This window comes from Mobula hypostoma, chromosome 19, assembly GCF_963921235.1.
Source record: "Mobula hypostoma chromosome 19, sMobHyp1.1, whole genome shotgun sequence".
In the NCBI taxonomy this organism is placed as follows: Eukaryota; Metazoa; Chordata; class Chondrichthyes; order Myliobatiformes; family Myliobatidae; genus Mobula; species Mobula hypostoma.
Window position 1 is genome coordinate 9961588 of NC_086115.1, and position 24832 is coordinate 9986419.

The 24832-nt window shown below is 42.2% G+C and overlaps 1 protein-coding gene across 1 annotated transcript in view; it reads left to right on the top strand.

Moving 5' to 3' along the window:
• The window catches only part of got1 (glutamic-oxaloacetic transaminase 1, soluble), a 78275-nt gene that overhangs the window by 27832 nt on the left and 25611 nt on the right, over positions 1–24832 (top strand). Inside the window, exons 4-6 of the mRNA XM_063071315.1 lie at positions 538–650; positions 1440–1544; positions 8778–8928. Coding sequence (XP_062927385.1) covers positions 538–650; positions 1440–1544; positions 8778–8928 — 369 coding nt within the window. The remainder of the gene's footprint in view (positions 1–537; positions 651–1439; positions 1545–8777; positions 8929–24832) is intronic.

The following is a 24832-nucleotide window of genomic DNA, read 5'->3' on the forward strand; positions in this document are numbered from 1 at the left end:
AGGAGCGGGTCCACGGAAATACAGCATCTCACATCATCTTCAAGAGGTGGTGTTGCAGCATTTTCACTCGTCTCTAAAGATCTATCCTGGGCCAACATACTGATGCAAACATGAAGAAGTCATACCAGCAGTTATATTTCATTAGGAGTTTGAGGAGATTTGTTATGTCACCAAAGCCTGTAGCAAATTCCTACAGATGTACCACAGGGAGCATTCTGACTGGTATAGAGTTTCCAATCCACTGGATTGGAAAAAGCTTCGGAGGTTTATAAAGTCAGCTAGCTCCGTCATGGGCATGAGCCTCCCCCATGAACAGTACCTCACCATCTTGATCTCTTTTTGTGTCAATTATTTATTTTTTATATTTCTTAGAGTAACTTATAGTATTTTTCTATATATTGTACTGTACTGCTGTCACAAAACAACAAATTTCACAATACACTGTATTTCGGTACAGATAATAAGCCTGATTCTGATTCTGTAGAAATTTAGTTTCAAACCAAGCCCTTAATTCCATTGACAATACTTACTTTACAGGAAACCACAATGGGGTGTTTGGTGGAGCTGGGTTCACCGATATTCGCAGCTATCGTTACTGGGACCCAACCAAGCTTGGTCTAAACCTACAAGGACTTCTGGAGGATCTGGAGGTGTGCTTTGCAACAGTATTTTTGATTTCCAATATTTACCCATAGTTAGGAGAGTGAAATATTTGACAGTTACTTTTTGAGAGCTTTGACTGTGCCAAGACAGAACACACTTTCCACATCTGAGGAAAGCCCTGTTACCTTAGAAACGTCTTTTGCAATAAATATTGCCTGACCTGCTGGCTTTGGATAGCATGTTATTTTAATGGTTAAGGTGTTGGTTAAGAAATAATTATTGGCTGAGAAAACTAATGCACTCTGCATAATCCCGTTTAAGTACACTGGAAATGGCAGTCATTACAAATATCTATGCAAAAACCAAGCCTTGATTGCTAAGCACGGTGAGCATCTGGGCCTGTGGCTACAGCTTCGGCACCTTTGTTCTGGAGAATTGACTGAGAAGCACTTACAACATTGCTGATCGCACAGTAAGGAGGTCTGGTGAATTTAATAAATTATAGCTGGCTCATTACTCCATTCGCTGGCTGGTGGCATAGTGGCATCAGCGCCGGACTTCGGAGTGAAGGCTCCCGAGTTTGAATCCAGCCGGCTCCCTTGCACGCTTTCCATCTGTGCTGGGTTGAGTGTCGAGCTAGCAACTTGGGCTCGTAAAAATAAGAAAGTCTGCTTAAAAAAAAAAGCACCGTCATGACGGCGTCCCAATGCCTCCATTTGGAGTTAAGGGGTTTCTTCTTCATTACTTCATTACTCTTTCTAAACCTGAATGTGCTGTGCATTTTATTTGCAAGTACAAAATATTGTTTTAATTTTTTTCTCTCTCTCTAAAATTAGAATGCTCCAGAATTTTCAATTATCGTGTTGCATGCATGTGCACACAACCCGACCGGTACTGATCCAACTCCAGAGGAATGGAAGAAAATTGCCGAGGTCATGAAGGTACGGAAAGACACGGCCTCAAAAAGTTCCATTTGGTGGCAGACAAAAAACTATTTTTTTTTCTTTTCAAATCTTTTTATTGTGTGTGTGTGTGTGTATATATATATATATATATATATATATATATATATGAAAAATAACATGAGTACATCAAAGTAACAACACTTACAATGCCTCAAAAAAAACCCATCATCTTAAAGATTGAAAACAAATTTTGTGATAACAGGAAAAAAACCTACTGAGCAGAAAAGTGAGGAGAAAAAAGAGAACCCATTAGGTGTACGACCCCGGAGCCATGCGTCGTACAAAAAGCTTCTAAAAATAAACATCAATCCGCCAACAAGAAAAGAAAATATACTAAAAGAATTTACAATTAGATCGTGGAAAAATTATATCAATTAACTCAAATGATAATAACGAGCAAATGAGCCCCATCTTTTCTCAAAATCAAATAAAGGTTCAAAGGTTCGACTTCTAATTTTCTCCAAACTAAGACGTAGCATCACTTGAGAGAACCATTGTGACAAAGTGGGAGCTGATGTATCCTTCCACTTCAACAAAATGGCCCTCCTAGCTATCAATGTAACAAATGCAATAACATGTTGGTCAGACACAGAAATGCCATGAATATTTTGAGGAACTATTCCAAAAAGCACAGTTAATTTATTAGGTTGTAAATTAATTTTAAGTGCTTTAGAAATTGTTGAGAAAACCGACTTCCAGAACTGTTCCAATATAGAACGAGACCAAAACATATGTGTCAGTGTAGCTATCTCAGTTTTACATCTATCACAATGACTATCAACATTAGGAAAGATTTTAGAAAGTCTCTCCTTTGTCAAATGATGATGATGTACAATTTTAAATTGAATCAATGAATGGCTAGCACAAATTGAAGAAGAGTTAACCAACTTCAATATCCACATCCAATCCTCCGTCATAAAAGTCAAATTAAGTTCCTTTTCCCAATCCTGTTTAATCTTAGACAAAGGATTGTCCCATTGTAATAATAAATTATAAATTCTCCCAATCGATCCCTTAATCAAAGGATTCATACTCATAATAGTATCTAACAGGTCAGCCTCCAATATGTAAGGGAAATTACTTAAATATTTTTGTAAAAAATGTCTAACTTGAAGGTATTGCAGAAAGTGTGAATATGAAAGAGAATATTTATCAGTTAATTGTTCAAAGGACATCAATCTATCTTCGTTAAATAAATCCAAAAAAGAATTAATAACTTTATTTTTCCAAAGTAGAAAAATTGGATCACTCAAAGAAGATTTTAAAAAGTAATTTCGGTAAATTAAACTACAAAGTTTAAATTTTTTAAGATTAAAAGAATTGCGGAACTGGAGCCAAATTTGTAAAGAATACTTAATCACAGGATATAAGTTTAAATTAACAACTTTACCTAATTGCATAGGTAAAGGAGCCCCCAATAACGAAGTTAAATAAAACTGTTTTACAACTTTTAGTTCCAGATCTACCCAAATTGGCCGATCAGTCTTATCAACCCAGTATAACCAAAAAGACATATATGGTAGATTAACAGCCCAATAATACATTCTAAAATTAGGCAAAGCAAGACCTTCATCCTTTTTCAATTTTTGTAAATGACATTTACTAATTCTTGGTTTTATACTATTCCAAATAAAAGATAAAATAATAGAATCAATCCGATCAAAAAACTTCCTAGTCAAAAAAAACAGGAATATTCTGAAATAAATATAAAAATATCGGTAAAATCATCATTTTAACTATATGAATACGACCAACAAGTGAAAATGTAAGTGGACTCCATCTACTAAATTAATACTTCATAGAGTCTACTAAGGGAACAAAATTAGCTTTATAAAGATCCTTATATTTTTTAGTAATTACAATACCCAAATATCTAAAAGAGTCTGAAACTTTACAAGGAGTATTATCATATATAGAGACAGAATAATTTAAAGGAAATAATTCACTTTTACTAAAATTAATTTTATATCCTGAGAAACCTCCGAATTCATTAAATAATTTTAAATTCGTCAGGGTTAGATATATAAACCAATAAATCACCAGCATAAAGAGAGACCTTATGCATGGACTTGATGGCTATCCTGTAGAATTTTATAAAAAATTTGGAAAGTTGCTCTCTCCGTATATATTGGAAATGTTTAAGGATTCTTTTGTGAAAGGTGACTTACCCTCTACTTTTTATGAGATCTCTATTTCTTTAATTGTTAAAAAAGATAAAGCTTCTACTGACTGTGCTTCATATAGACCTATTTCATTACTGAATGTTGACGCGAAGATTTTGTCAAAGATAATGGCCAATCGGTTGGAGAATATTTTGGGTAAAATTATTTGTAAAGATCAAACAGGCTTTATAAAAGGTCGTTATTCCTTTTCAAATGTTCAGAGACTACTTAATATTATATATTCATAAAGCGTTCCACGGAGTCGAAAGGAAATATTTAATCAATGTTTTAGAGAAATTTGGCTTTGGTGTTAATTTTAATAATTGGATTAAAATGATATATAAAGCCCCTATTGCTACTGTTGTTACTAACAATTGTAGGTCTCCTTTTTTTCAGCTTTCACGGGGGACAAGGCATGGCTGTCCATTAAGTCCTTTGTTCTTTAATATAATATTAGAACCCCTTGCTATTGCTCTTCGTGAGGCTAAAAATATCCATGGGATATTTGTGAATGAGACCATGCAACTCTTTTTTTTTAAACATCATCTCAGCCAGCTTAAAAACATCATCTAAATGTTATCTCAGAGTAGCTTGTAGGTGTGCAAGCTCATGAAAATAGATAAAAAGGTTAGAAGTACTGTTGGCAAAATGTTTCTTATTGTCTGGAACGTGCTGCATCCTTGATTTGGCTGAGCGTTGGGTAAGTATTACACAGTCACGGTAGTGCGGGGCAAATTTGATTTTACAACCATTTAAGTTTACTTTGCACTCTAAACTGATATGAACTCAATTTTCTTTTTGCACTGTCTTGCTGTCATCTGCAAAATCTCAGAAGGATTAGGTTAGTTACAGGCCCACTAGATAGATACCATTTCCACTTGCTGTGGAATCTAGGACTAAGGACAATGTCGTAATTAAAAATAGAGCCAAGTTTTTCCTAACTGTAAAGTTGGGAATTATTTTACAGACGGAAGTGACAGAGAAGAGGAACTTTTCTTCATTACAAGTGGCAGTTTATACTAGGTTAGTGGCACGTAGTGGTTAGCACAACGCTTTATAGTACAGGCGCCCCGGGTTCAAGTCCTGCCGCTGCCTGTAAGGAGTTTGTACCTTCTCCCTGTGACCACATGTGAATGCTCTGGGTGTTCCAGTTTCCTCCCACAGTCCAAAGTCTTACCGATTGGTTGGTTAATTGGTCTTTATAAATCGTCTTATGATTGGGCCAGGATTAAATCAGGGAATTGGTGGGCAGAGTGACTGGAAGGACCTATTCTGCATTGAATCCCAATAAATAAATCTAAGATTGGTTAATAAAAGTCAAAGTTACTGAGGTACGTGGACAAAGGAAGTTATATCATGGACCAGCCATGACGATAATGAGTTTTGGAACTGGCTTGAGGGCAAAAAAGCCCGATGCAATTCCATTTCATTTTGTGACAGAGTGTAGACTCAAGTTTTTGATTGCTTGTAGCATTCATTCAGATCTGTGAGATTAAACAGCTAATCTGGTGGGTTGGGAGAGATGGGCAAACGAGTGATGCTGATCACTGTTAATTTATTCACTGTCACCATTGGGAACTTTGTATTCATCATTTAGTACATCCCATTGAAGTGTAAAATACTAAAAATATATATTAACTTATTTTGCAATACATAATTGTAAAATCTAAAATGGTCACTATCGTTAGGGACTGGAGACAGAGAATTTATAAAGGGTGCGTGTGTTTTCCTTTTCTATATCATCTGGGAGATTGTGGAATCGACTTGGTGGGTCAAATGGCCTAATTCTGCTCCTATGTCTTATAAAGTTTTTCTTTAAATTTACTGTACTACATTTACATTGGACTGCTGTGACATTGTCTGGAATCTAAAAAAAATGCACTTGCAATTTAATGACAGCAGAGACCATTTAGTAGCTCTATTATGGGATCGCAGGTATGCTATTTGAGCAGGCAGCAGACATTCTGTGCCTTTACCTCCTTGAGTTTGAAATGAGATTGAAAGTAATGAAATTGTTATGAGCTTGACTGGACCGACGCAGTATCCAGTGCTGAGGGATCGGAGAGGGTAAAAAAAATGGTTTCAGAGATGATAGGTTTAATGTATGAGGAGTCTTTGCATAGCGAGAATGTTTTCAATAGTGGGAGAATGTAAGACCAGAGGGCATACCCTCAGATTAGAAGGATGCCCCTTTAGAACAAAGGTAAGGAGGAATTTCTTCAGCCAGATGTTGTTCTGTGGAATTCATTGCTACAACCGGCTATAGAGGCCGTTATTGGATATTTTTAAGTCGAAGTTGATCGGTTCTTGATTGGTAATGGCTTCAATGAGAATAGGGTTGAGAGGGAAAATAAATCAGCCATGATCGAATGGCGGAGCAGACTCAATGAGGGAAATAGCCTAATTCTGCTCTTAAGTGACATGATCTTAATGATTTTTCTATTGTTTGGGCTGTTTCAGGAGTCACTGTCTTAAAATAAGGAGCTGGCTGTTTACAATATATGTCTGAGACGACGATAAAAATCTTCATTACCCAAGAGAGCTGTGCAGAATTTGAACAGTGAAGAGTTAGGTACTTACTGATTTACTCTCACTGGCTCCTAAATCAGCCAGAGGTTTCAAGAGTTGATTTTTGAATATCAAATGAAAGCAACAGACAGTGAGGGATGAACTCTTGTGGACCTTGCAGGTGATATAGACTGTACCAGGCATGGATGGGTATAATTTTAAAACTGTTTCTTTGTTTACGTAGGAAATCTTAAGGTCATTTAAATGGAGGCTGCACAACATGTGCTGCTAAGTGTTACACTCCTGTGCAATCCTGTTCAAAATCATTTAGAACTGTCCCAAATTTAATAAAGATTAAAGATTAGCTTTATTTGTCACATGTACACCGAAACATTTAGTGAAATGTGTTGTTTGTGTCAACGACTAACACACTCCAAGGATGTGCTGGGGGCAGCCCATACGTGTCGCTGTGCTTCCGGCAGTAAAACAGTATGCCTTCAACTTATTAACCCTAACCAGTGGGTCTTTGAAATGTGGGAGGAAATCCATGTGGCCACAAGGAGAACGTATAAACTCCTCTTAGGCAGGAGCGGGAATTGAACCCTAATCGCTGGCATTGCTATGCTACCACAGTGGCACAACATAGAAAATAGTCAGGCTGCTCCCTAATCAGTTCTGTTCCCCCACATCCCTGTAATGCATTATAACCAGATACCAATTACAGCACGGAAACAGGTCATCTCGGCCCTTCTAGTCCATGCCGAACGCTTACTCTCGCCTAGTCCCACCGACCTGCACTCGGCCCATAACCCTCCATTCCTTTCCTGACTATATAGCTATCCAATTTTACTTTATTTGACAATATCGAACCTGCCTCTACCACTTCTGCTGGAAGCTCGTTCCACACAGCTACCACTCTCTGAGTAAAGAGGTTCCCCCTCATGTTACCCCTAAACTTTTGCCCCCTAACTCTCAACTCATGTCCTCTTGTTTGAATCTCCCCTACTCTCAATGGAAAAAGCCTATCCATGTCAACTCTATCTATCCCCCTTATAATTTTAAATATCTCTATTAAGCCCCCCCTCAACCTTCTACGCTCCAAAGAATAAAGACCCAACTTGCTCAACCTTTCTCTAAATTAGGTGCTGAAATCCAGGTAACATTCTAGTAAATCTTCTCTGTACTCTCTCTATTTTGTTGACATCTTTCCTATAATTCGGTGACCAGAACTATTCACAATACTCCAAATTTGGCCTTACCAATGCCTTGTACAATTTTAACATTACATCCCAACTCCCTATACTCAATGCTCTGATTTATAAAGGCCAGCATACCAAAAGCTTTCTTCACTGCCCTATCCACATGAGATTTCACCTTCAGGGAACTATGCACCATTATTCCTAGATCCCTCTGTTCTACTACATTCTTCAATGCCCTACCATTTACCATGTATGTCCTAGTTTGATTAGTCCTACCAAAATATATCACCTCACATTTATCAGCTTTAAACTCCATCTGCCATCTTTCAGCCAACTCTTCTAACTGGCCTAAATTTCTCTGCAAGCTTGGAAAACCTAGTTCATTATCCACAACGCCACCTATCATCTGCATACTTACTAATCCAATTTACCACCCCATCATCCAGATCATTAATGTATATGACAAACAACATTGGACCCAGTACAGATCTCTGAGGCACATCGGCCTCCAATCTGACAAACAGTTATCCACCACTACTCTCTGGCATCTCCCATCCAGCCACTGCTGAATCCATTTTACTACCTCAACATGCTCTCACGTGAACCACCACCTCCCTCCCCAGTCATCTACACTAAGGGATTTATGCAGTAACCAGTTAACTAAGCTACTAGGAGACACAAGAGACTCCAGATGCTGGAATCTGGGACAAAAAGAGTTGTTGCTGCCAGCTCTCCATTTCCATCTGCAGATGCTGCCTGAGGTCTTCTAGCAGTTTGTTTCTGGAACCAAACAACTTGTGGAACTTGAGATGTGGGAGAAAACAAGAGCATCAGAGTTGGGTGGTGCAGACGGTAGAGGGAATGGTGACGAGTCGGGGAAGGAATCTGCACGGTCGCAGGGAGATCTTGCAGACCACACCTAGATGACTCTGGAGGTCTGAAACTAACCTGGGGTGCTAGAGCTGCACAACTGTAACAGAAGAATCTATCACATTCCTAGATGTATCTGGTAACTTCTGCTGGAACCATGTACAACGTCTGTGTGTGGCTGCATTAATGTGCAGTCTGCCTTGACTGCTTTCACTGGTCTATTATGCTGTATTAACCAATCCTTAATGGTTTGTGTAAACTGCCCTCTGTTCACTTGATGTGTATTTTTGTTTTCCATTTTAGAAACAGGAATAAAAGGACAAACTATATACAGTATATGGGTGAACCAGCTGGATGTACTAGGAAGTCTGATAGGGTGAACATTTATGGAGAGCCAAATCAGTATGCTGAATTTTTCCACTTTCTTTCTGTCCTGTATCCTAACATCTCAATCTTCTGTCCATTTTCAGAAAAAGTCCCTCTTCCCGTTCTTTGATTCAGCCTACCAGGGCTTTGCATCTGGAAACTTGGATAAAGATGCTTGGGCTGTCCGTTACTTTGTAAGCCAAGGTTTTGAGCTTTTCTGTGCCCAGTCCTTCTCTAAGAATTTTGGATTATACAGTAAGTAATATGCTTTATCTGATTTAAGTTATAAAATGTGTAATATATTTTGGTCATTTCTGTATCCTAAGGAAGATGAAACCAATTGTCAACTTGATGTACTGGCGTAGCACCATGCTGCATTGCTCTGTGACGGTGTGAATCGCCCCTTTAACAACTGCTCAGTGTAGTGCTGCTGAGAATCCAGAAGATGGCAAGCAATGAGCGCTGCTACAGCAGGGTGCATAACACCATAGATATGTAATAATTTGCACCTGTCATTTTCCCAAAATAGATCAAAGTGTTTGCTCAAAGGCACAGGATGATCAGAAAAACTTGCATTTTGTTTTGTTCTGTTGGGTTCTGAATTAGCAACTGGTGTTTTTGTGAGTGAATTTTTGCTTTTTTTTAAAAAACACTTTTCAGAACCTAATCTGAAGCAGGTTTTGTAATTGTATATCAGACTGCATGCCATTAAGAACTTACTTAGAGAAATATTTTGGCTCTCAATTATACACTGAGCTTTGTTAGAGTTGAGGAATGTAAAGGGGGCCCCCAGCATGCAGAGAGACAATGTTAATCAGAAAGTAATCTTCATGCTGGATATTCAGATTACAGTGTAGGGTTTCCACCTTGGGAGCAGTCATGAAATTATACCCTAAATATATATGATTTCTAGCTGGTTAATTTAAGCTTCATCATTTCCACTAACCTCAATCTGCACGATCACAAGCATAAAATTTTCAAAGAACCTGTAATTCATCAGAATACAACAGAATCATTATGTTTTGATCCTTCACTGAGAGATAGCCCTGATATAATTAAGGATGATAATTTGTCTTACACTCACAGCTGAAAGAAGATTTGACAATGTAAGCATTTTTAATATGGATTCAGGTGTAGATCAGGCTATTTTATTTTCATATACACCAGGGTGCAATGAAATCTCTTGCTCGCATGAAGCTCACATAACAAACAGTAATAATAATTAAAGCAATAAAGGCAGCAGCAAGCGTAAAACTGCTAAATGACTAATCCACCCTGACTTAAAATAGCTGAAAATGACTAAACTCCATTAATGGCTTCACATCATATTTTTTTGAGCTGATTTTAAAAAAATGTACCTATTTGGGTTTAGCTGCCTTTAAAAGTGTGTGTTTACTTTGAAGATCTTTCCAAGGCCAGTCCACCCTCTCCTTTTTGATCCTTGGGTGAATTGGGATAGGGTGTGTAGCAGAAATTTCATTGGAATGGCATAGTTGCCTCCAGAGAAACCTGAATCCTCCTGACTGCCCTACAGAGTAGCAAATAACTCATCGCCGATTAGTGTTGTTTCATTAAAAAGAATTTGGCCAAACTGATCCTGACAAAGTTTGTGATTATTCATTTCAAAAAGTTAAATGCTCTGGATTTTACTTAAAAGGGATATAGTGGGACCAGAACATTTTGGCCCATCTAAGTGGCTGTCTCAATTTGTTTATGGAAACTGTTAAAAATTATTAAAAAGACAAACTAATACTTAACTGGCAACAAATTATGGATTTAAATAAAATGCAGAAAATATTAGAACACCGTTGATGCTACTACAAAACTGTGTATAATCCCAGTGGATTATCGGCACCCAGTTGCCCACCATTGAGAACATTTACCATAAGCGCTGCCTGGGCAGGGCGAAAAGCACTATCAAGGATGCATCTCACCCTAACCATGGACTTTTTACTCTCCTCCCATCCGGTAGGCACTACAGGAGCCTCCGCTCCCGCACCAGCAGGCACAGGAAGAGCTTCTTCCCTGAGGCTGTGACCCTGCTGAACCTCACATCACAGTGCTAAGCAGTATTGTACCCATATTGTACTGTCTCAGTACTTTTATATTTGTGTGCTGTAGCACTTACTTTTTATTCGCAGTTATTTTGTAAATAATACTATTCTTTTGCACTTCTGGTCAGATGCTAATTGCATTTCATTGGCTTTGTGTCTGTACTCGGCACAATGACAATAAAGCTGAATCTAATTTAATCTGTTAGTAGTTATCAATGGAGGAATTCATCCAGTGTACACTGACGTGTTCTTTTGATTGACTCAAAATGAACAAAATCATTGCAGATACCTAGTGTGCATAATGGATGATGGGCTGCTTTCATTGCCTTCCTGCATTTAGCAAGGCTCTGAATTTTTTTTAAGTCAAAAACAACTATTATTAAAAATCATTGCTTTTTGGTATCTGTCAGCCCAATTGGATAACAATAGCACAAGCATATGCAATTGATGCTATTTTAAAACTGTTCAGTCTAAGCAGGGTGTAGTATCTAACAGCAACACAAAGTGCATGCGACTGATGTTAGTTAGCAATTGTTCGACGGGTCTGCTGTCCCAGTTAAGTGGCATAGTGTCCCAATTAACCAAAGGGAATCCCATCTATTTCCGGATTAGTTTTTGTTCTTTAAAAGTTGTCCCAAATAATCAGCTGTCCCAATTAACCAATGGCCTAATTAACTGGAATCCACTGTGTTTTGAAATTATGAATTCACAGAATGAATTTAATAGAAATGGATTCTGTTGTTGAGCAAAGTTACCTTTTAAGAAGTCAGAATCAGGTTCCATATCAGGAGAGTGTTGTGAAGTTTGTGGTTTTGCAGTAGCAGTACAGTGCAAGACATAAAACTTACTATAAGTTACAAAAATAAACTAATAGTGCAAAATAGTGTTAAACACAAGAGGTTCTGTGGATGCTGGACATCCAGAGCAACAAACACAAAATGTTAGAGGAACTCTGCTGGTTGGGCAGCATCTGTGGAAAAGAATAAACATTTGATGTTTCAGGCTGAGTCCCTTCATCAGGACTGGGAAGGAAGGGGGAAGATGCTAGAATAGGAAGGTGAGAGGAAGGGAAGTAGGACAAGAGAGAAGGTAATAGGTGAAGTCAAGTGGGTGGGGGATGAAGTACAAATCTAGTTTTCATGGGTTCATGGACTGCTTAAAAATCTGATGGTGGAGATTAAAAAGCTGTTCCTAAAATGTTACTTGTGGGTCTTCAGACTTTTATACCTCCTCCCCAATAGCAGTGATGCAAAGAGTGCATGTCCTGGATGGTGAGGCTTTGTTAAACTGGTTGCTGCCTTCTTGAAGTGCCACCGTTTGAAGATTTGCCTTTGATAGTGGGAAGGACTGCACACCTAATGGAACTGGCTGAGTTTTGGCTGGTGCAGCCTCCACAGTCTTCTCCACCGTATATCTGTAGAAATTTCTAATCATCCTTGGTGACATACCAAATCTCCTCAAATTCCTAATGAAGTAGAGGCATTGGCTTGCCTTCCTCATGATTGCGTCAGTGTGTTGAACCCAGGATAGATTGTTTGAGATGTTTATAACGTGGATGTTCACTCTCTTCACTACCAATGAACATTGGCGTCTGTAGTCCTGACGTCTCCTTCCTGAAGTCCAAAATCAATTCATTAGCGTTTTGATGTCGATTGTGAGATTTTCAATCAAGAATGAAAACTGATCAGGAAGATTTAAGAGTGAGCTCGTGATTAAATGGGATCCAGTGTACAGAGGATTGATGGGTGAATAGACTATGATATGAATGAGGATGTGGACAGAGCTTTGGATGAAATTAAGTATACAGAGCCAATGTGGGAGATTAACAAGGCAATTGATACATGGTGACTCACGGTGAAATCTAGGTGCTTTCGGAATACATACTCTGTTTTCCAATGTGTAGTTTTTGAAAGGGCATTCTTGTTAAACTCCAGCAACCATTTTGTGGCCCACGCAGTTAAGATACACTGGTTCGAATATTTCCCCCACATCAATGTCTTATTCTTACCAGTCAACTAAGAGTAAGACATAGTCCAGAGCAATCCTGAAACACTTATAATCAGAATTCGGGATTTTAAACTGCTATTGGAGCTCATCTAAATACCCAGTTGGATGTAGCATGGTACCGTACATTATAGAAAGTTTTAAGTGTGCTCTCCAAAGGGGCAGCTGTTCCTGTTCTTTCAAGTAATCAGTGCAATTTTACATCTGCTTGTCATTCAGAGGCTGCACTTCAAACTTGATCAAATATAGTTCAGTTGGAATTTTGGCTGCACTTAAAAAATCGTGAAATCCGTAAAACAAAACCAATTGCATTCTAACTCAACCCAACAAAACAACTTGGGTATGAGAATGATTTAAGATTTTTAAGTATTAATGTTGGTGTTGCTCACATAACTCCATCTAACTTTCCTAACTTTAAGCTGGAATGTCAATAACTTGATTGCCATAGGCAGGCATGGAGTTGGGATCAATGGGGTTTTGATTGCTTGCGATACTGAAAGTTTGCAGTTTGCAGTAGATATTTACAGGAATTCAGCAGTGCAAGGATCTTTTGTCACTAAGTGGACATATTTTGAATTGAACTCATTTTGAATCAAATACAGATCCCATTTTTAAACAGTACTTTGATAATTTGAGTTGCACTATACATTAATGTTGCTATTTTCTGTATAAAGGGTTGCAGAATTATTAGAAGTTCTGATTTCAAAGCAAAGCCAATTTATGAAGGTTTAAAATGAATGCCCATTGGCATTGAATATTTGTGTTAGTCAGATTGGACAGTTTACAGAATTCAAAACCTTTTCTCAATCAAAGTTCATTAGCCAAGATTCCGATTCATCATGGAACATAGGGAATATCCACTATCTTAAAATCTTGGATGCGAGGTAGCCAATTCTGTAGATCAGTACTGTAATATTGCTTACATTGACCTACAGCCATACATAGGATTTGCAGATCTCCCCCCTCCCCCACCAGAAGTTGTTAGTTGTGATTGCAGAGCCCAGAGCTGAAAAGCCCAAAATGCATCTGGGGAGCAAATTCAGAAATCAGGGGTGCAAAGGGGCTTGGAAGTCCTCGTGCAGGATCCCCTAATGGTTAATTTGCAGATTGTGTTAGGGGTGAGGAAGGCAAATGCAATGTTAGCATTCATTTCAAGACTAGAATATGAAAACAAGGATGCAGTGTTGAGGCTTTACAAGGCACTGGTCAGACCACGCTTGGGGTATTGTGAGCAGTTAAGGGCCCCTTATCGAAGAAAGGATGTGCTGGCATTGGAGAGGGTCCAGAGGAGGTTCACGAGTATGATTCTAGGAATAAAAGGGTTAGCATATGTGATGGCTTTGGGCCTGTACTTGCTGGAGATTAGAAGGATGGGGGTGGGGGTATCGTATTTCATTGAAACCTATTGAATATTGAAAGGCCTAGATAGAGTGAACGTGGAGAGGGTGTTTCCTAATTCCGGGGAGTCTAGGACAAGGTGCACAAGGGCATCCTTTAAAATAGAGATGAGAAGGAATTTGTTTAGCCAGGGGGTATTGAATCTATGGAATTTATTGCTACAGACACTGTGGAGGCCAGACAGTAGGTTCTTGCTTAGGAAGGTTACGAGGAGAAGACAGGAGAATGGTGTTGAGAAGGATAATAAATCAGCCATGATGGAATGGCGGAGCAGACTTGATGGGCCAGGTAGTCCAATTCTGCTCCTATGTTGTGGTTTTTTTGGTCATTTAGAACTTGTCTGAGCTATCCCCTTTCATGGTGAGAGGGGAGACAATAAAACAACTCGCTGATTTAAGGTGCTAAATGTCTGTTGCACTGCTTTTTTCCCCCAAGTTCTCTGCCTGGAGAATCGGCAACAATCTTTCCCCCACCAATGAAAGAGAGAGAGAGCGATTTGCCGAATACACAGCCTCCGATAGCTGATCCGCTGTTCCTGATGTTCTGTTTTCTCCCGCGACACTACTGTCGACGGCACCGGTGCAGAATCCACAAAACCCTGGAAAGCCGGAGGTGCACTTGCCTTCTAGGCTGCGTCCTTGGAATAGCGAAAAGTAGCCGTTGTGAGCTCCCAGACCACTGCAAAGAACCAAAGTCTGAGTGTAACTCCAGGTCACGGTCTTCAGCAGAACCCCATCCACCCTGAAAAGGAAAAAGAGGGACATCAAAGGTAGAAATTAAGCTGTTTCTGCAGATGAACGTGAAGGAGTCACCATTGAGTACCATCATAACTCCACCTCCAACTCCGAGCTTTGTCAGGAAATGTAGCGGAGACTTGACCCAGCAGCAAAGATGATTTAGCAATAGACAATAGTTTACTAATAAATTGCAAAGTAACAAGTCACAAAGTCCGAAGGAACACATACTAACCCCAGCAAGGTAATTGAAGGCGAGGAACAACCAGGCTGGCTGGTTCGGATGAGTGAACAAGGGCTGTGGGTGAGAACTGGGTTTAAATAGGCTGTAGTCGATGAGTTGGAAACTCGTGGCAGGTGACTCCTGTTAGCTATGTGGAGACTGGGAGGTGCCTTAACAGGGCCCCCCATCTCCACTCCCTCCTATAGTGGGCACCGGATGGCCCAGGCCAATCCTGATGGTTCTGTTGGATAACTTCAATGAGCAGTGGATCCAAGATGAAACTAGAAGGCACCCAAGACCTCTCCTCTGCGTTGTATATTTCCCATTTGATCAGATACTACACACCCCATCCATGACCAGGTGAATCCATCAATTGGTGAACTGTGTACACTGGACCACCTTCCAACATAATGGGTTCTGCAGCTTAGGCTCAGGTGAGCTGAGTGGTCCATGGACAATGGACTTGAGGCAGGACACGTGGAAGGGAGCTGTGATCCTGAGGGACAGTGGCAACTGGAGACATTAAGTGAATGAGTTGTTGTGAAGGGTAATCTTAAAGGAACCATTGAACCGGGGTGACAACTTGCGGGAGTCAGTGCACTGGCCCAGGTCTCAGACGGACAGCCAGCCAGGGTCTGCAGGCCAGAGCAGTCTGTGTTGGTACTGCTGGCGGTAGACAAAATGATGACCCCATTTCCCAACTTCAAACCTTCTCTTCTTGGACACTCCGCTCTGGTTCTCTGCCTGCTCTGAATTGTTTCATCTTAAATTGCCGACAAGACATCAATGACTGCATTGGTGCTGCTTCATGCACCCATGCTGAGCTTGTCAATTTAATCAGCTTAGCCTCTAACTTCCACCCTGCCCTTAAACTCACTTGGCCATCTCTGAATCTCCCTTCCCTGTCTTGATATCTCTGCCTTCATCTCTGAAGACAGGCTGTCAACTGGTATCTGTTATCTGTTGGAGTCATCTACTGCGTTCAGTGCTCCCGGTGTGGCCTCCTGTATTGCTGAGACCCGACATACATTGGGAAGCCGTTTTGCTGAGCACCTACGCTCCGGTTGCATGAAGAAGTGGGATCTCTCAATGGACACCCATTTTAATTCCACTTCCGATTCCCATTGCTACATGTCAGTCTATGGCCTCCTCTACTGCTGCGATGAGACCCCACATAGGTCGGGGGAACAATATCTTGTATTCCATTTGGATAGTCTACTACCTTACAGCATGCACATAGATTTTGGGAACTTTCAGTAATCTTCTCCCTGCTTCAGCATTCCCCAATCCCATTTCCCATTTCCCTGACGCACCTTATCTCCTTACCTGCCCATCACCTCCCCCTGGTGCTCCTTCCCCTTCCCTTTCTTTCCTGGTCTTCTGTCCTCTTCTATTAAATTCTCCCTTCTCTACCCTATCTCTTTCACCAATCAACTTCCCAGCTCTTTACTTCACCCCCTCCCCATCTCCCGGTTTCACCTATCACCCACTACCTTGTATTTCTTCCTTCCCTTTCTCCCCACCTTCTTACTGTGACCTGTCTATTTTCTCCAGTCCTGATGAAGGGTCATGGTAATAGACAATAGGTGCAGGAGTAGGCCATTCAGCCCTTTGAGCCAGCACCACCATTCACTGTGATCATGGCTGATCATCCACAATCAGTACCCTCTTCCTGCCTTCTCCCCATATCCCTTGACTCTGCTATCTTTAAGAGCTCTGTCTAACTCTTTCTTGAAAGAATCCAGAGAATTGGCCTCCACTGCCTCCTGAGGCAGAGCATTCCACAGAACCACAACCCTCTGTGTGAAAAAGTTTTTCCTCAACTCCGTTCTAAATGGTCTACCCCTTATTCTTAAACTGTGGCCTCTGGTTCTGGACTCCCCCAACATCAGGAACATGTTTCCTGCCTCTAGCGTATCCAATCCCTTAATATTCTTATATGTTTCAATCAGATCCCCTCTCATCCTTCTAAATTCCAGTGTATACAAGCCCAGTTGGTCCAATCTTTCAACATATGACAGTCCCACCATCCCGGTAATTAACCTCGTGAACATCGCTGCACTCCCTCAATAGCTAGGATGTCCTTCTTCAAATTTGGAGACCAAAACTATACACAATACTCCAGGTGTGGTCTCACCAGGGCCCTGTACAACTGTAGAAGGACCTCTTTGCTCCTATACTCAACTCCCCTTGTTATGAAGGCCAACATGCCATTAGCTTTCTTCACCGCCTGCTGTACCTGCATGCTTACTTTCAGTGACTGATGAACAAGGACACCTAGATCTCGTTGTACTTCCCCTTTTCCTAACTTGACACCATTCAGACAGTAATCTGCCTTCCTGTTCTTGCCACCAAAGTGGATAACCTCACATTTATCCACATTAAACTGCATCTGTCATGCATCTGCCCACTCACCCAACCTGTCCAAGTCACCCTGCATTCTCATAACATCCTCCTTACACTTCACACTGCCACCCATCTTTGTGTCATCTGCAAATTTGCTGATGTTACTTTTAATCCCTCCATCTAAATCATTAATGTATATTGTAAATAGCTGCGGTCCCAGCACTGAGCCTTACGGTACCCCACTAGTCACTGCCTGCCATTCTGAAAAGGACCCGTTAATCCCTACTCTTTGTTTCCTGTCTGCCAACCAATTTTCTATCCATATCACTACCCTACCCCCGATACCATTTGCTCTAATTTTGCCCACTAATCTCTTATGTGAGACCTTATCAAAGGCTTTCTGAAAGTCCAGGTACACTGCATCCACTGGCTTTCCCATGTCCATTTTCATATTTACATTCTTAAAACATTCCAGAAGATTAGTCAAGCATGATTTCCCCTTTGTAAATCCATGCTGACTTGGACCTATCCTGCTACTGCTATCCAAGTATGCCGCTATTTCATCTCTTATAATTGATTCCAGCATCTTCCCCACCACTGATGTCGGACTAACTGGTCTATAATTGGCTGTTTTCTCTCTCCCTCCTTTCTTAAAAAGTGGGATAACATTAGCTACCCTCCAGTCCGCAGGAACTGATCTTGAATCTATAGAACATTGGAAAATGATTACCAATACGTCCACGATTTCTAGAGCCACCTCCTTAAGTACCCTGGGATGCAGACCATCAGGCCCTGGGGATTTATCAGCCTTCAGTCCCATCACCCATACCCAACACCATTTTCTGCCTGATACGAATTTCCTTCAGTTCCTCCGTTACCCTAGGTCCTCTGGCCACTATTACGTCTGGGAGATTGTTTGTGTCTTCCCTAGTGAAGACAGATCCAAAGTACCTGTTCAGCTTGTCTGTCATTTCCTTGTTCCCCATAATAATTTCACCCATTTCTGTCTTCAAGGGCCCAACTTTGGTCTTAACTAATTTTTTCCTCTTCATATACCTAAAGAAGCTTTTACTATCCTCCTTTATATTCTTGACTAGCTTACCTTCATACCTCATCTTTTCCCCCTGTATTGCCTTTTTAGTTATCTTCTGTTGCTCCTTAAAAGTCTCCCAATCCTCTGGCTTCCCGCTCATCTTTGCTATGTTATACTTCTTCTGGTTTATTTTTATACTGTCCTTGACTTCCTTTGTCAGCCACGGTCGCCCCCTACTCCCCTTAGAATCTTCCTTCCTCTTTGGAATGAACTGATCCTGCATCTTCTGTATTATTCCCAGAAATACCTGCCATTGTTGTTCCACTGTCATCCCTGCTGGCGTAGCTTTCCATTCAACTTTGGCCAGCTCCTCCCTCATGGCTCCATAGTCCCCTTGGTTCAACTGTAATACTGACACTTCCGATTTTCCCTTCTCCCTCTCAAATTGTAGATTAAAACTTATCATATTATGGTCACTACCTCCTAATGGCTGCTTTACCTCGTGTTCCCATATCAAATCCGGTTCATTACACAACACTAGATTCAGAATTGCCTTCTCCCTGGTAAGCTCCAGCACAAGCTGCTCTAAGAATCCATCTCTGAGGCACTCCACAAGCTCCCTTTCTTAGGGTCCAGTACCAACCTGATTTTCCCAGTCTGCCTGCATGTTGAAATCCCCCATAACAACCATAGCATTACCTTTGCGACATGCCAGTTTTAACTCTTGATTCAACTTGCACCCTATATCCAGGCTACTATTTGTGGGCCTGTAGATAACTCCCATTAGGGTCTTATTGCCCTTACAATTTCTCAGTTCTATCCATACTGACTCTACATCTCCTGATTCTATGTCGCCCCTCACAAGGGACTGAATTTCATTCCTCACCAACAGAGCCACTCCACCCCCTCTGCCCACATGTCTGTCCTTCCGATAGGACGTATACCCTTGAATATCCATTTCCCAGCCCTGGTCCTCTTGCAGCCATGTCTCTGTTATTATCACAACATCGTACTTGCCAATTTCCAATGGCCTGAAATGTGGACTGTTTTCTCTTTTTCATAGATGGTGTCTGGCCGGCTGAGCTCCTCCAGCATTTTGTGTGTGCTGCTTGGAGTTCCAGCATCTGCAGATTTTCTCTTGTTTGTGATCTTTTATAAATCTACTGATTCCCATGGTCATCTTAACTATACCTCTTCCCACCCTATCTCCCGAGAAAATGCTCTTCCCCTTTCTCAGTTTCTTCACCTCTGCCGCATCTGTTCCCATAACGTGGCTTTTGGTTCCAGGACACGAGAGATGTCCTCTTTCTTTAAAGAATGGGGTTTTCCTCCCTCCACTATTGATGTTGCCCTCACAAGCATCTCCTCGGTTACCCATACATCCACACTCACCCATTTTCCCACCTTCTTAGTGATAGAGTTCTTATTGTTACCTACCATCCCAGCAGCCTCCACATCCAACACATTATCCTCTGCAACTTCTGTCATCTCCAAGGGATCCCACCACTAAACATATCTTTACCAGCACCAGCAACCCCCTCCGCCCGCAGCTTTATGTAGGGATTGCTCCCTCCACAATTCCCTTGTCCATTCGTCCCTCCCTACTAACCTCCATTCTAACACTTATCCCTGCAAGTGGCCTAAGTGCTGCACTTCCTCATCTACCTCCTCCCTCACCTCCATTCAGGGCCCAAGGCAGTCCTTCCAGGTGTGACAACACCTCACCTGCAAATCTGCTGGGGTCACCTATTGTGTCCAGTGCTCCACTACATTGGTGAGACCTGTTGTAAATTGGGGGACCGCTTCATTGAGCACCTCCACAATAATTGCCACAAGTGGGACTTCCCGGTGGGCAAACATTTTGATGCCAATTCCGGTTCCGGTGCTTCGGTCCATGGCCCTCCCTTGTGCTAAGGTGAGTCCACCCTCAGGGTGGAGGAGCAACATCTTGTATTTCGTCTGGGTATCCTCCAACCTGATGGCATGAATATCGATTTCTCCTTCCCCGGTAAACAAATCTCCCCCGCACACACCACCTTCTCTTCTCCACTTTGACCTTTTATTTCTCACCTGCCTATTGCTTTCCCCTGGGTCCCCTTCTCCTTCCCTCTCTCCTTTGGTCCAGTCTCCTCTCCTATCAGATTTCATCTTCTCCAGCCCTTGACCTTTTGTCACTGCCTGGCTTCACCTATCAGTTTCCAACTAGCCTCTTTCCCCTCCCCCCAGTTTTTTATTCTGGGATCTTCCCCCTTCCTTCTCAGTCCTGAAGAAGGGTCTCGGCCCGAAACATGGACTGTCTATTCATTTCCATAGACACTGGCTGACCTGTTGTGTTCCTCCAGCATTTTGTGTGTGTTGCTTTGGATTTCTTGCTCCTGTTTATGATGTGCTCTCTTCCACTGGCATTGGCGACAGGACCTGCACTATTGGCTCCTCCATAGGGAACAATGGGGTTTGGTAATCATGAAGCACTTCAGCATTTCAAAGGGTGACATACTTCTGGCAGAGGTATGTAGATTGTGGGACGGTTTGGCCCAGGAGAGATACTTCTTGCACGTAGAAGGGTTAGAGGTGGTGAAGCATCCCAGAAACTTCGCTTGCTGTTTGGCTCTTTTTGATGATACATTGGTCTGTGGATGATAGCCAGAGGGCAAACTCACTGAGGTGAGGAGGAGTGAGCAGAACGCTCGTCAGAAGCTGGCGATGAGTTGTGAGCCCCAGTCCAACACAGTTTCCTGGGGGCAAACTGTGGAGGACTACATATTGAAGAAGCAGGTCTGCTGTCTCAGCAGCTGATGGAAGTTTGGGTCGAGCAGTGAAGTGGGCTGCTTTGGAGAGCCCATCCACCTTAGTTGTTGGGGGACTGATCGGGGACACAGGAGCTCAGAGGGTTGCTGGTTGGAGAAATTGGCACATTGAGGACAGGTAATGATGAAATGACATGTATCTGTGATTGTGACGGGCTGCCAGAACTGGCGTCACAGAAACTCCTGGCTCCGTTGTATGCCAGGATGGCTAGAGAGAGATGAGGGCTGGGTTCACTGGAGTGCTTCACAGCACACAGCCACCAGCATGTACTTGTAGTTGTCAGGTGTTGTGGCCAGAGCTGGCTCGTGCTGTAGTGCCTGGTGCGTCTGGTTCTTAAGACTCCAGAGGATCTGGGAGGAGGGTGGATCTCCATTTCATTAGTTTGAACTGTTGTGACAGGTTGTTTGCCTTGGTGTTCTTGGAGCAGGGTCAGTAGGAGATGGTGAAATTGAATTACTCAGAGAAGGGGGCCCAGTGAGCCTGATGTGGGTTGAGTTGGTGGGCCATTTGAATGGATATGAGATTCTGGTGGTCAGTCCAGATAAGGAACGGCTTGGTGCTTCCAGTCAGCCAGTGTCTCCATTCCTCCAAGGCCCATTTGATGGCGAGTAGCTCGCCATCTCCTACTCCATAATAGCGCTACATAGAGTTGAATTTGTGCGAGAAGGAGGAGCGAGGGTGTGTCTTCCTGTCCAGTTCTGACTGGGAGAGAATGGCCCAGCACCCACATCAGAGGCATCCACCTCTATCAGAAAGATCCAGCGAGGTTCAGATGGTGGAGGATGATAATGAAGCGTTTCTTTAGCTCCTTGGAGTGTGGCGTGCAGCAGCAGACTAGGTTATCTGTGAGCTAAGTTCTTTAAGATTGTTATAGCCATGAGTGGTAGTGGGGGAATAAGCTCCCACTATCTATGAAATGCTCCTAATGGTGTGTCTCAGATAGCCTCAGACAACCAAGTCCAGCTCCTGGCCTTCACACGTAGCTCAGCTACTAAGCCCGGTGGAATGCCTTCCACTGACAGGAGAAGGGGCAAAGGTGGGTTACTGGTGCCTTTAAATCAGTCGCTTTGGGCAGATGGGGCTTGTCAGTCGTGGTTAGCAGCTCATCTCGGAGAAGGAAATCTGATCTCAAACCTCCATTGCCTTGCAGCTGTACCCACTCATGGGGAAGGCTTCGGGAGTAAACCCCAAGTCAGTCCTGTGTTGAGTTCAGTGCTGATTGGCAAGTCCTCCAGCATTTTTGGTGCCGAACTGTAGTGGTCTCTGCCATTCCTTTAGATTCATCAGCTGTTTGGAGAGGGGGAGCTTGTTACATGGGCAACAGCTTGTTCTCCATACTGTACTGCCCTGGTTTGTGTATCATACAGACGACTGGGATACAACATCCATGGTCAACTCCGGTAAACAGAGGGCCTCAAAGTGATTTGGCGAGGGAGCGGCTGTAGCTCCTAATGAAATGTCGGTAGAAGTTGAAGAAGGCCAAGAAGTGCTGTAGCTGTTTGGGGAAGCGTGGTCAGGACCTTTCAATGACAATGCGTGCTTTCTGGGTCATTAGTTATACCTTGCGATGAAAGGAAGGAAGTGACTGGGATGTGGAACTCTCATTTCCCTAACTTGAGTAGAGTTGGTTTTCCAGTAGACTCTGAACAGTGAACGGACACGGCAGTTCTAGTCTTGGGGGGTCCTTGGAGAAGCTGAGGATTTTGTCGAGATAGATGATCACCTACCCGTGTCCTGGAGGATCCTTTGATGAAGGCTTGGGAAATGGCTGGATTTGTGGAATGTAATGAAAGCAACATTCCAGTCATCCCCCTGGTGGATGCAGATCAGATTACACCTACTCGGTCGATCAAGTTTGGCGAAGATCTGGGTACCACAGAGTGCTTGAAATGCAGTACCCATCAAGAGGAGAAGGTAGCATTGAGCTCATGGTAGTAAATGAGCTCAAAAGGACGAAGATCCCCATCTTTCTTTTTGACAAATACGAATCTTGCACTGGCTGGGGACTGGACGGTCGAATGAAGCCATGCTGAAGCGCTTTGGTGACATAGTTATTCTAGTCCTGACATAGTCCTGACGAGGGGTCTCGGCCTGAAACGTCGATTGTACCTCTTCCTAGAGATGCTGCCTGGCCTGCTGCGTTCACCAGCAACTTTGAGGTGTGTTTCTAATTATTCATGGCTTGGGTCTGGGTGGGAAGAGGGAGAACGGCCTTGGAGAGGGGTGGAAATGTAGAGGAGGATTGACCCAAATACACAGCAGCGAAGATGATTTAGTAGTAAATGAATTTTTACTAATAAACTGTAAAATAGTGGTCGCCAACCGGTCGATCTGTGAGAGTTTCCCAGTAGATCCCAAAAAAATTCAAAAATAAATACACAAATACTGTTGTAATGGGAGCATTATAAAAATAAGTAGTACTAATTAGGATAATAGTAATATAACAATACTTTCGCTACTGAAAGCTGTTTGTAAAGAGAGGTTGTTTCCAGGTTGCGGGGTTTTAATTCCATTCTTTCGGCCCAGTGCGCATGTGTGTAGCTCCCCCGCCATGCACCGCGTTTTCGGCATAGCCTGTGCTGCATCAAAGTGACCAATCAGATTAGATAAGAGTACATACAGACTGTTGCAAACATCAATATACGGCACTCGCTCGTGATACCCTGATAGCCTGGCGGAGGTTCCACGAAAGAAGGTGAAAATGTACAAATTCCATCCAGAATGGGAAGAGGAATTTCTATTTACCTTGGTGAAAGACAAGTGTGTATGTATGTTGTGCCACCAAACACAAGCACTGACTAAGAGGGAATCTGGAGTGGCACCACAACACCAACCACCAGGAATTTAAAGACACCTACCCCCCAAAGAGCGCAATTCATGCCTGGAAAGTTGAGGAGTTGAAATTGGGGTTGAAGGCCCAGCAATCGTTTTTCACAAAACATGCTGCTCAAAATAAGGCTGCTATTGAAGCATCATTTTGTGTAAGTCACCTTTTGGCTAAACACAAGAAGCCGTAACAGATGGCGATTTATTCAAGGAAGCAATGGCCATTACTGCAGAGACTGTTTTTAATGACTCTAAAAACAAAAACGCATCATAACCGCAATACATAACATACCGCTTGGCCCTGCAACAGTGACAAGGAGGGTAGAGTCACCGTCAGAGTCGTGGATCGACTTGTCACTCTGTGAATATTTTTCACTACAGTTTGATGAATCCCTGGATGTAACGCAAACAGCTCAGCTTGTATTTGTCAGAATGGCTTTCCAGGATTTTGCAACAAAGGAGGACTTCCTCACTCTTTTGCAATTAAAGGAGAGAACAGGAGGTGAGGATATTTAAAATGAGTTTAAAAAATATGTCCGTGAAAATGACATCCCCATTCATAAACTGGTGGCATTTACTACTGATGGGGCTCCAGCAATGCGCAGTGTGTGCGTTGGTTTTATAGCACTAAAAGTCAGTGCCTACTTCGGGTCAACTTATCTATGTGAAATTGCATGTTCACAGATGAAAATTATTAAATCTAAGTACAGGAGCTGTCTTACTGACAGACACC